Source organism: Borostomias antarcticus (genome assembly GCF_949987555.1).
Source record: "Borostomias antarcticus genome assembly, chromosome: 1".
Taxonomy (NCBI): Eukaryota; Metazoa; Chordata; class Actinopteri; order Stomiiformes; family Stomiidae; genus Borostomias; species Borostomias antarcticus.
The window spans coordinates 14513985-14525558 of record NC_140234.1 but is presented as its reverse complement, the minus strand read 5'-3'; the positions used below and the strand labels follow the sequence as shown (position 1 = coordinate 14525558).

At 46.9% G+C, this 11574-nt stretch overlaps 1 protein-coding gene across 1 annotated transcript; it reads left to right on the top strand.

The window, feature by feature from the left end:
• The first annotated feature begins 526 nt into the window (after positions 1 to 526).
• relb (v-rel avian reticuloendotheliosis viral oncogene homolog B) lies at positions 527 to 11337 on the top strand. The gene is made up of 11 exons (XM_084446766.1): positions 527 to 736; positions 1937 to 1957; positions 2158 to 2378; positions 4858 to 5196; positions 6156 to 6322; positions 7165 to 7256; positions 7499 to 7630; positions 7988 to 8092; positions 8282 to 8497; positions 9309 to 9380; positions 9635 to 11337. The coding sequence occupies exons 1-11, from the start codon at positions 694 to 696 to the stop codon at positions 10177 to 10179; spliced, it is 1953 nt and encodes a 650-aa protein (XP_084302892.1). The 5' UTR covers positions 527 to 693; the 3' UTR covers positions 10180 to 11337.
• The last annotated feature ends 237 nt before the right edge of the window (positions 11338 to 11574 follow it).

Below are 11574 nucleotides of genomic sequence, written 5' to 3'. Positions count from 1 at the left end.
GTATTGCGCTGGGAAACTTGGGAGTGCACACCAACCCTGTTCATAATCCTGCATGTAATTAGGTAATGTTCAAGATCTCAGTTACAGTACGACAGGTATCAGATGATGTGCACGCGGTCTCTGAATGGCTCTGTGTGGCCACGCGCTTGACAAATCTACCCACAACGCATTTAGCTTTTGTGACGAAAACTCACGAACTGTGGAGTTTCTCAGCGCGGTGACGCTTATGAAGCTTTGCACATTCTACTACGCTTCAGTAGCCTCGTCGTATTGTGTAAACGGACCGTTATCTGTGGTTGACATGGTTACCCTCCCGGGGGGAGTTCTCGATCAGTGACGGAAGGGGATTTCCATGATCCGAGCAGCCGAGCAGCCAGTCACCATCCAGTCACCATCCTCCAACAAGTGCGGAACTACCAGGCTCACAACCTAACATGACCCACAAACAACACATGTCGGTGTCATTTCGACCATCATACATCACAAACAGCGAAACCAACTTACCGGAGAAACTACACACAACCATTATTGTTAGAAGAACAAGTTTTTCTATCGAGGAATTGTAGTTAGCTATAGTTAGTTTTCTAGCCTCCGCGTGAACGCAGAATGGCCGGTCTGAGGAAATAAAATACCTCGAACTTCTGATTTTACTTCAAGCTCAAGATCAAGCTTTTTCACTTCAAGGACAGTTGCATGCCTGCCATGAAAAACATGAGCGTTATCAACGGAACTTTTGGTAAGTTTATTGTCGAATCAGCTTGATTTGCTATGCATGACTGCCCGTCTGGGTCTATGGTTACTGTCAGGGTTGGCTGTTTGTTATCGTGATTTTGTCAACGCCTTTGACTCGTGTGACAGTTGCAGAATGAGACAACACCCACTATTCCCGGGTGTGCTGTGTTTGCGCACTGCGCACTTCCATTTGATACATGCGTTGTTTATTGTTGCCAAGACTAGGCGCTGCTATCCAGCCCAGTAGGACCATCGGTTCACATCTGTTTCTGTCCGCCGATCAGTCCTGGCGACGCCAAAGAGAAACCGGTGTGTTCGGCCAAAACGTTGCCTGTCCAATCAGTCTCCAGTTTAGTTGATGACGAAAATCATAAATATGGCGCTGCTTTTGAGGAAGCTGGTGTAGAGATCGATGATGCAAAACACTTATCAGAACTGGTGAGCATAACTCTCTTGAAAGAACTGAATTCATGTCTTTTAAAAAATGTTTTCACTCTTCACCCTACTGCGTTCGGAAGCCCCACTGGTAACTTTAGTCAATATATTAAAGTTCATTTTATTTGTCACATGTAATGTTACGGTGTTACAGTCACAGCGACATGTTTCTGCTGGCTCCAATATAATGCTCAACACAGTCCCATACTAAACTCCAATACTCAATTTACAGATTACAAATTACACAATAAGTGCAATTTAATACAGTGTAAGATGGATCAATACAATGGGTTGATCCACCCAATCGCCTGCAATTAGGGATACACCGATATGAAAACTTTGGAAAAGCTGATAAATCATAGATTAACCGCATTGTTTCCTCTCAAAAACAACACACGACAGCAGCTAGAGAGAAATAATAATCTGTTGTTCACTTCTGCCCTGTTTTGCACATTGATGTTAAAAATGTTAAAAAATGACTGACATCGTCCGATACCAATCTGATTGCCGATATATCGTGCATCCCTACCTGCAATTAATTTTGATCGACACCCACTGGCACCACTTCTTGCACATACGAATTTCCCTTGGAGGGAGACAGAATGACTGAGGTCACGTGATCAGCATCTATCCAAGGAATGCTTTATTGAAACATTGCCATAACACAAAAAAGTAAAATAAACAGTCATAAAAGAGCTCAGAAATGTTCTGCCATTTTATTTGGTAGTTCAGCAGGTCATTGACTTGTTCATTGTTCTCTGTTTCTCAGCTGTTGACTTTGGTGACTTGGGTGAGTAGCTAATTGTGTTATTACTTATTCTGTACAAACCTAACACCATACCTCACAGCCTACACACACACACACACACACACACACACACACACACACACACACACACACATTAGTGGAGTCTGCATGTCTATCTGTATCTGTCTCATTCATTGCACCAATTGACATCACCTCGTCCTCCTCTCCCTCCCTCCTCTCAGACATTATCCAGGAAGTGATCACGGAGGACAGAGATCGGATCTGCCGTCTCCCTGGACCTCCTCCTCCCCCAGGCCACCTCCATCCTCTCCCCCAAACCCAGAACCAGACCCAGAACCACAGCCACCTGGCCATGCACAGCAGGCACCCCTCCACATCTCTCCCAGGAACCCCCTCCTGCCCCGCCCCGGTGCTGGTGGCCAGGGGCACCACCTCAGCCAGGGTGAGCTCTGCTGAGCATCACATTATTGCATTTGTTAGTTGTTGTTTTTTTTATTAAACTGAAGCCCAGTCTAGCCTTCCTGTGGAGCTACTACATGGTCAGTGAAAGCATCAAGCGCTATCATAACAGAGATTATTACTGAACTAGATTTAAAGAAAAAAAGTTGATTCATGAAGAGGCTCAGAATAGACATTTTAGTGAGACTAGGGTTAATCTGTCTGCCAAACTGGCCCTCATTCTAAACCATGCCATTCCAGTAAAGTGTGGATCAATAACCTGCTATATATTTACACAACCTTCTCAGGGCTGAGCCCGTCTGCCCTGGCAGTGTCTAGTGTGTTGTCTACCAGGGGTATCTTACAGTATGTGTTGTCTACCAGGGGTATTTTATGTGTTGTCTACCAGGGGTATCTTGTTGTAGCTGGGAGAGGTGTAGCTGGGATCCAAGCCTGTTTCCTGTAAACCATGTGACCTTGGGAGGACAGAGAGCTTAGAGAGCGAGTGCTGACCCTGTGTCTAGAACCTGGGGTGGAGAACCTCAGTAGATGGAGAGACAGGGATGGAACTTTTGTCTGGAATGGGTATAAAACAGGCAATATTTATCTAGATTAGTGGCCCGATATTTCTGCTAGCCTGGCTTCTTCTGTATTGCCTCACAGGCTGATTAGATACCGCTTAGATTTCGCTAGGCTGCGGTGAAGAAAGAAAATCTAGCCCTTGGCTGTTAGGCTGTCTTAATTTAAATCCCTGCGGTAAGCACATGGCCAGCCCCGCACTCACAAAGACCCTTTGTTCTGCAGATACTCTCTCAGCAGCTGTCTCAAATGAAGTATGTACAGAATGTATGGCAGTGAATGACAGTGAATACAGACAGCCTAGGGCTATGGGGGGAAGCTCACCCAGCCAATTAACCGTTGGTGGTTTCAGTGGTTAAGAAACCTGCAAGGCAACATGTATGCACGATAAATGGACAGATGTAGCATTGTTTCTGGGTCAGTTCAGTGCACACAGGGCTCCGGCAGTAGGCTAGTGGGTTAAGCCATGGAGGGTTGGGATCCGAGCTGTCAGACAGTCCTGTTGAACTTGGTATGGTTTGTTTAAAAAGCCATTGATAACTGGAGGAGGCTTGTTTGGGCTGTGTGCCTGTAGAGTGAACGTGTTTCACATGGAGAGGGAGGGAGAGTTGGCAGATACTCTCCATGTTGTGGCCTCTGGTGAGGGAGGGGCCGCCACAGGGGGAGGAGAGGCTGTAATCTGATTCCTACTTTCATTTTGCCTCCTCTTCCTGCAGCAAGCCTTCCCTCTTAGTGTGAAAGGTCAGATTATTAGCCATTTCTGTCTCTCTGATTGGTCCATATGCTGTAGATTAGGTTCACTCCCTGTTCTGGCTCCTCCTGGCTCCTTCCTCTGAGCTTTTGTTTGGCGGTTCTCCTGACGAACAGGCATGCCCAGACCACACACACACGCACACTCCGCAGCCAGCACCAGCTCGTCAGGAACAAATTACCTCACACGTTCTTGTGTTCAGTCTTACGCCGTCATCCAGTGACGGCATGTTTAGATGAACTAGATTAGCAAGACGGCTCCGAGTTACCAAGAAGGAGGATGGACGGCAGGCGTCCTCACTCAGTCAGTCTCTCTTTCTTTGTTGTCTGCACTTCTGTTCATTACCAGTTGTTTTGTTCTGGAGAAATTGTTTTGTTTAGGAGTAGTTGTTTTGATTAGAACTAGCCTAGTTGTTTTGTTTAGGAGTATATGTTTGGTTTAGGACTAGTTGTGTTAATTAGAAACAGTTATTTTGTTTAGGACTAGCTGTTTTGTTTTGATGAGTCTGTCTGGTTGCCGGTCTCGTGTGTTTTCACTAGCAGGCTGTTGGTTGAATACATACAGTCGACCTTAGTAAGGGGCAAGAGTATACTGTGTGTAATTAAAGAATATATTACATGTAAATAAAGTATGGGAATGAATGCTAGTTTGGTGTGTTTAACTGGTTAGTGTGTGTGTATAACCAAGTGAGTGTTTGTAGGCCAACTGCTTTTGTCAGAATTCTGGAGCAGGCACGGAAGCGGAGAAACGAAACGGAAATTGGAGGGGGGGGGGCGGGTGGGTCTCCAGTCTCTAACTGTCAAACTAGGAGACCGCAGCAGCTTTTTCCCTCATCCTTTTTAAACTAGGCAGAGATGACTGAGAATTTCAGCAGCAGCGGAGTTGCAGGGGTTACACACACACACACACATAGACAGACAGACACACATACACACACGCATACACACACACAGACTCACACACACACACACACACATACCACAGTACGTACCACCAATACATCATATACCTTCTTTTAGTTTTAGTTTTGTTAGTTATACTTAAGAAGTGCACTCAAAGTCTGTCAGGTGCTGACTTGGCATTGATCTGTACATGGACAGTCATAACTCCACCCAGAGTTTTACCTGTTTCTAACATGTCATCTATTTCTCAGGCATCCCATGCCTTCCCCCGGCCCCAACCACACCCAGACTCCAGGGGCAACATGGCCCCCGCCCAACCCAGCGGGGCGGCCACTCAGCTGGGAGCGGCCCGGCGAGGACGTGGGTCCTCCGGGTCCGGGACCTCCAGAGTCCAGGCGCGCCCGGCCCCCCAGCAGGCCCAGACGGACACCTCCCAGCTGGAGAGAATCCTGGAGCGGCCCAGGCTGGTGGTGACTGAGGAGCCCAAGGAGAGAGGGATGAGGTTCCGCTATGAGTGCGAGGGTCGCTCGGCCGGGAGCATCCTGGGGACCTCCAGCACAGAGACCAAAAAGACCCTGCCCACCATAGAGGTGCTGGTCCTGCCTACACCACTGCACGTTGTAGGGGATTCGATTATACGGGATTACATTACATTAGGATTACATTATGTTTGATAATGGTCAAATATAACGTCATCTAAAATTTTACAATTCCCCTGCTGCATATGGTGGATGAAATTACATTACATTAGTTACATTAGATTAAATATTACAACGTTAACATCCTGTGTGTGTGTTTGTGTGCGCGTGTGTGTGCGTGTGTGCGTGTGTATGATGCAAATTCATTTTGCAGCATACACACATTGTACATAAGGCTCAGAGCCAGTGTAACTTCAGAGTAACAGACAGCTTGCCGATGATGACAGCCCAGGCTCTCCTGCTTGGACTATCTCATCTGTGGAAGAGCAGCGGGTTCAACACTTACACATCCGTTCTTACGTGATGCATTACTGGACCATGTTATGTGTCATATTGTGCCTATAAACAATTGAGCTTGGAAATATGATTTACGAATTACTTGGTAAATCATATATTTAAAAGTATATTTTTAGAATGTCCTACCATGATCTTTCCTGTTCTGGGCACATCCGATTGGGGATGGGTGGGACGGAATGTACCATTTATGCCAGAATAAAGGGGAGTTCCCCCCACGTTTGGTTGTGCTGCATCCTGCAAACACCTCAGCGGCGTAGTAGAGGTGTGAGACGCTGTGGGGTGAGCAGGGTGAGGCCTGGAGGAGTAAAGAGTAACACAAGAAAGTCCCCAAAATCTGTAACTGATTGTGGTCAAACAGAGGGGAGCTACCCCCTCCACACACACACACACACACACATACCCACACAAACACACACCACAAGTGTGACAGTTAAGAGGAAATCTTTTCTGGCCCTGTTAAACCATTACCATTATTGATGGGGGTGTGACTGTGGGGGATTTGATCAGTGACTCATGTAAATAAACCTCCTCCTCTGTCTCTGTCTTTCTCTCAGATCCAGGGTCCCATTCAGCACATAAAGAAAGTGAAAGTCACCGTCTCCTTGGTGACCAAAGACATCCCCCACCGGCCACACCCGCACTGCCTCGTGGGTAAGGACTGCGCAGAGGGTTCAGGGATCTGTGTGGTCAGCTTCAATCCTCACAAGGACCGACGGCACAGGTACCCGTCCATCTCTCTCCTGTCCTCCACCTCTCTCTGCTCCTCTCTCATCTCTCTCCTCTACTGTCCTCCTCTCCTCTTTCCATCTCTCCTCTCCCCATCTCTCTCCTCTCCATCACTGTCCTCTCCTCCATCACTCTCCTCTCCTCTCTCCATCTCTCCTCTCTCCATCATTCTCCTCCATCTCTCTCCTCTTCTGTCCTCCTCTCCATCGTTGTCTTCCTGTACAGCACCTCTGTCTCCCCCTTCTTCATATTCATGCAAACCTTTATTTATTCTCGAAAAGACAATTGAGGTTTCCCTCATTTACAATGTCGCCGAGATTACAAACACAATAAAACATATGAACACGTTAAAACATAAAAACAGAAGAACACATTAAACATAGAAACAAAATAACAATAAATAAGGTGACAAAAATTAAGACATTTAAATTATTTAAAACAGTTACCAGTAGAAACACAAATGGCATTGATAATAGAGCTAAACTCAGCAAAGGGGGGAAGAGCTTCCAGTTTCACAGTGTTTTGGAGGATATTCCATGTTTTGGGAGTAGCAACAGAGAATGCAGTCTTCCCAAGTTTTGATCTGAACCATTGTATCATAAGTAACCTTAAAACAGGGCTAAACATACATTTTCCCTTTACTACTCCTTTAATATCACTCTCTTGTAATCCTTGTGTGTATGTGTGTATGTGTGTATGTGTGTATGTGTGTGTGTGTGTGTGTGTGTGTGTGTGTGTGTGTGTGTGTGTGTGTGTGTGTATGCGTGTGTGTGTGTGTGTGTGTGTGTGTGTGTGTATGCATGTGTGTGTGTGTGTATGCGTGTGTGTGTGTTACAGTTTTGCAAACCTGGGGATCCAGTGTATCAGGCGGAAGGAGCTGGACGCCTCACTGGAGAAGAGACGGAGCCTGAACATTGACCCCTTCAAAAGTGAGTAGAACACACACACACGCACAGGCACACACACACACAAACACACACACACAAACACACACACACAAACACACACACACACCAGTTCCCACAAATTCCAGAGAGATGAGAAGATGGGAGCCCTGGTGTTCATGTGTGGGATGTAATGTTAAAGGATGCCTTGTGATGATGTCGCTGTCCCCGTGTGTGATGATGTCGCTGTCCCCGTGTGTGATGATGTCACTGTCCCCGTGTCTCAGCCGGCAACTCCAAGAGCATTGAGGACATGGACATGAACGTGGTCCGGCTGTGTCTCCAGTGTGAGCTGGAGGGGGAGGACGGCAACACCGACAGCCTCAACCCCGTGGTGTCCAACCCCATCTACGACAAGAGTGAGAACAGACATGCTCACACACACACACACACACACACACACACACACACACACACACACACACATACACGCACAGAAATGTTGACATGGGTGCATACACTCACTGACACTAGCTCATCCAAATTGACAAGCCACTGAGATCATGCTGCCTGCAACTGTCAGCCTCTTGGCTTGACTTTCAAGATGTGTTCAGCTACTGGTCTATCAGCAAACCAGATCAAATGTGTTCACTTTCAGTTTATGTTGGCTTGCCTATTACAGACTCCAATATTTTACGGAAATATACTTCTTCACTGCATCTGGTGCTCACTGTGTGTGTGCGTGTGTGTGTGTGTGCGCGTGTGTGTGTTTGCAGAGGCGACCACCACATCAGAGCTGAAGATCAACTGTCTAAATGAAGTTAAAGGATCGTGCACTGGCAAGACGGAGATCTACATGCTGTGTGACAAAGTGCAGAAAGGTGAGCTGCACTCACGTTCACATTCTGAGACCAGCACGCTCATATCGGCCATGAAACAGGAAGCTGAGCGCTATGATACTTCTAGGGAATTAATACTGTGAAGAGGAAGTGAAGTGGATTCACAAGCTAACAGAAAACATGCCAACTGTGTGTGTGTGCGCGCACGTGCGTGTGTGTGTGTGTATATAGATGACATCGAGATCATCTTCAAAAGCGGCCAGTGGGAGGCGAAGGGTGAGTTTGCGCAGACCGACGTCCACCGGCAGATCGCCATCGTCTTCAAGAGTCCGCCCTACCTGGAGCAGGACATCTCGGAGGAGGTGGAGGTCAGCGTCTTCCTGCGCCGCCTGTCGGACCACATGGAGAGCGAACCCGTGACCTTCACCTACCTGCCCCACAACTCAGGTCAGCCGGCAGCCCAAACTAGGCAGGGGAGGTCTCCTTTGTCCCCTCCCAGCTAGCCTGGTAAACCAGACTCATCGGCATTTAAAAAAAAAAAAAAAAAGTTTTCCCAGAAAATGGGTCACCAATCAGGAGACTTCATTTTAACTGCTGTTCCGCCCCCAGTCCCTGATTGGTTCCCGTAGATGATGACGTGAAATACAGGAGTACGCTAGTAGTAGAACTGTAATGGCAGCTCCCGAAGCAACAAACAGTAACGTTAACATTAGAAGAATAAACACAGCCATAAGTGAAGTTATTGCAGAAATAGACTCAATAACAACAATAAAGAACAACAAGAGTATGCACTGGCGGAGTTTCTAAGCGTTTTTTTCCTTTCTTCTGACTGGATTTGACAAAAGTTTGATCTATGTTTTTTTACACTGATTGGCTGAAGGAGTTCTTCTGTCAAGGCAAGTACTCCCGCCCACTCAAATCGCTCTGGGCGGGGCCAAAACGTTTAGAGATGAGTCTGGTTTACCAGGCTACTTCCCAGAAGCCTCTGCTCCTACCTCCACCCCACCCCACGATTCCCTCCTTCCAAATCTCTCTCTTGCTCTCTCTCTCTCTCTCTCTCTCTCTCTCTCTCTCTCTCTCTCTCTCTATATATATATATATATATATATACACACACACACACAGTATATTATATCTTATAAATTATTACATATTGTATATAAATTACATTTATATAACATATAATATGTATGTCTTGCTCTTGTCGAGTATACATGAGGGCAGTGGCGTTAGCTGTTGTGGGTCTTCTGCGTTTCAGATCCGTATGGGGTGACGAGGAAGAGGAAGATGAAGACAGACATCGGCTTCTCTGAGAGCGTCTGTGTGGCAGGTGAGTCTGGCATATAGTCCCTCTAGCCCTCCCATAACAGCACTGTTGTCATTGAAGCGTACTGTACTGCATCTTAGTTTATACCGTTTGTCTGGTCTGATCATGTGTTTATATTACTATTATTATACATTTTGCGTATTATTGTTATTGTGTGCTATTTTGTTGGTTTGTCACATCTATACACAACATCTACATAAACAGTAGTGGGCGGTGCAGTTGTCTCATCCTAACAACACTGTACTTCTCCTTCGTAGGTCAGAATCTGGCTGTGTCAGATCCCTCCTCCTCCTCCTCCTCCTCCTCCCAATCCCTGGAGCCATTCCCCTTCGTCCAGGCTGAGCCCAGGCTGTTCCCAGAGGAGGTGCCCCCCGCTGCCCAGCCCGGGCCCTCCTCCCTGGGGGAGATCCACTACAACCTGTCCCCGGAGGACATCTCTGACCACGAGGCGCTCCTCTTCTTCAGCCGCCTGCTGGATTCCGAGCCCAGCTTGCAAGCCATCCTGACCGACCCCAGTCTCTCCTCCCAGCTCAGCTCTCCACTGACCGGCTTCCCTAACACCAACTCTAACTTCGCCAACATGGACGTGAACTTTAACCTCAACCCGGATGGGTCCGGGTCAGGGTTCGGACAGCAGCAGGACTTGTCGTACTACAATGACATGCGGCTGCAACAGATGGTCAACGAGAACCAGCCGGTGCTTCTCCCATTGGGAGTCCCTGACTCCGCCCCTCTGGACATGGACCAATGTGATAACGACCGGTGTGGCCTAGTCCAGGTGAAGACGGAGGAGGACCTATGAGGAGGTGGACGCCCCCCCCCCTCACACACACACACACACACACACATATACACACACACATATACACACACATATACACACACACATATACACACACACACATATACACACCATCCTCCTCACCCAACAGGCCTTGCTGGACAAGCCTACATTCCAGACTCTCCCCCCCTTCTCTCCCTCTTGCCACTACCAGACCCCTCTAAGGGGACAACTGAACATTCCAAGATGTGCCCCCCTCAAGCCCCGCCCTCAAGTCCCGCCCTGCCCCCCTCAGACCCTAGCCTCTGTCAGCGTGCCGCTGGGCGTCGTCACTGTGCTGCTAGCGTTAGCCTAAGAGGCTAATGGTCACGGGTAGCTCAGCAAGTTAGCATGTTAACTTTTCTCACCGTTTCTGTGTCTGTTTCTATCTCATAATATATATATATATATATATATATTTTATTTGTATTTCTCAGTCTCTTCTCTTTTTAGTCTCTAAGTAAGAGGCTATTCATTTTTATTGAAAGGCCTGGTTGGATATCCTTCCTTGCATTGAAGTGATCTTGGAAGACTGTCTTCTACCATATGAAACATCTGACGTGATCTGAAATGGAATTGATAATAATCAGTCCACAACAATTGGTGGAGTCGATCAATAAGGCACTGTATAGTTTCTGATATGATATATTCCCTGTATATATCTGTATTATAGTTTTCTGACTGATACATTCTTACCTACCAGTTATCATCCTTCTGTTGACTGAGTTATATAATCCCATTCAGACCTGGCTAAATAAAGTGAAATCCTTGGGGTGCGCTGGAGTTAAACTACCCAGTTAAACCCATGGAACAGCCCTGGAGGTGCCCACTTCAATGTGTTTGATCAATGTATCAATGTATATGACCCAGATCTGAACTGAATTTAAAAAAAAAAAAAGCCTGTGACATCATTCGTTATTCTGTCTCAGTAGCTCCCGGTGTAACCCCGTGTCTGTACCTGTTATTCAGATTATGCCAGGCTCACATTACAGGATTTTGGTGGCTGATTTATCCCTGATAAATAAATCGGGGAACATCTACCGATGTTCGGCCCAGATTATCTTGTCATGTGAGGGGTTTTACAGATCCAATTTTATACCTCCCGATCGGCTCGCAGGCTACTGTTCAACTCTGTTACCTTGGGCCATGGCTGTGTCCACCCTCCCCACCAGTCCTGTGATGGTTGTCTGGTCTATTTCAAAGGAAAAATAAAAAGTATCTGACTCTGACTTTGAAAGAGAGTTCTATTGTCTGTGGTCGCATTTGACTCAACAGCGACATGTTAGGGAGCGAAAGAAGGGATGGAAGAGATGAAGGGTTATAAACAGGGAAGACGGAGAATGGAGAAGAAACATATGGAGATTAGGGATGAGTAGA

Excerpts from the sequence above, each read along its gene's own strand:
- relb (XM_084446766.1), top strand. The coding sequence starts at position 694 with ATGCCTGCCATGAAAAACATGAGCGTTATCAACGGAACTTTTG. Across the intron at positions 737-1,936 it reads CGTTATCAACGGAACTTTTG|CTGTTGACTTTGGTGACTTG; the intron begins GTAAGTTTATTG and ends TCTGTTTCTCAG. Across the intron at positions 1,958-2,157 it reads TGTTGACTTTGGTGACTTGG|ACATTATCCAGGAAGTGATC; the intron begins GTGAGTAGCTAA and ends CCCTCCTCTCAG.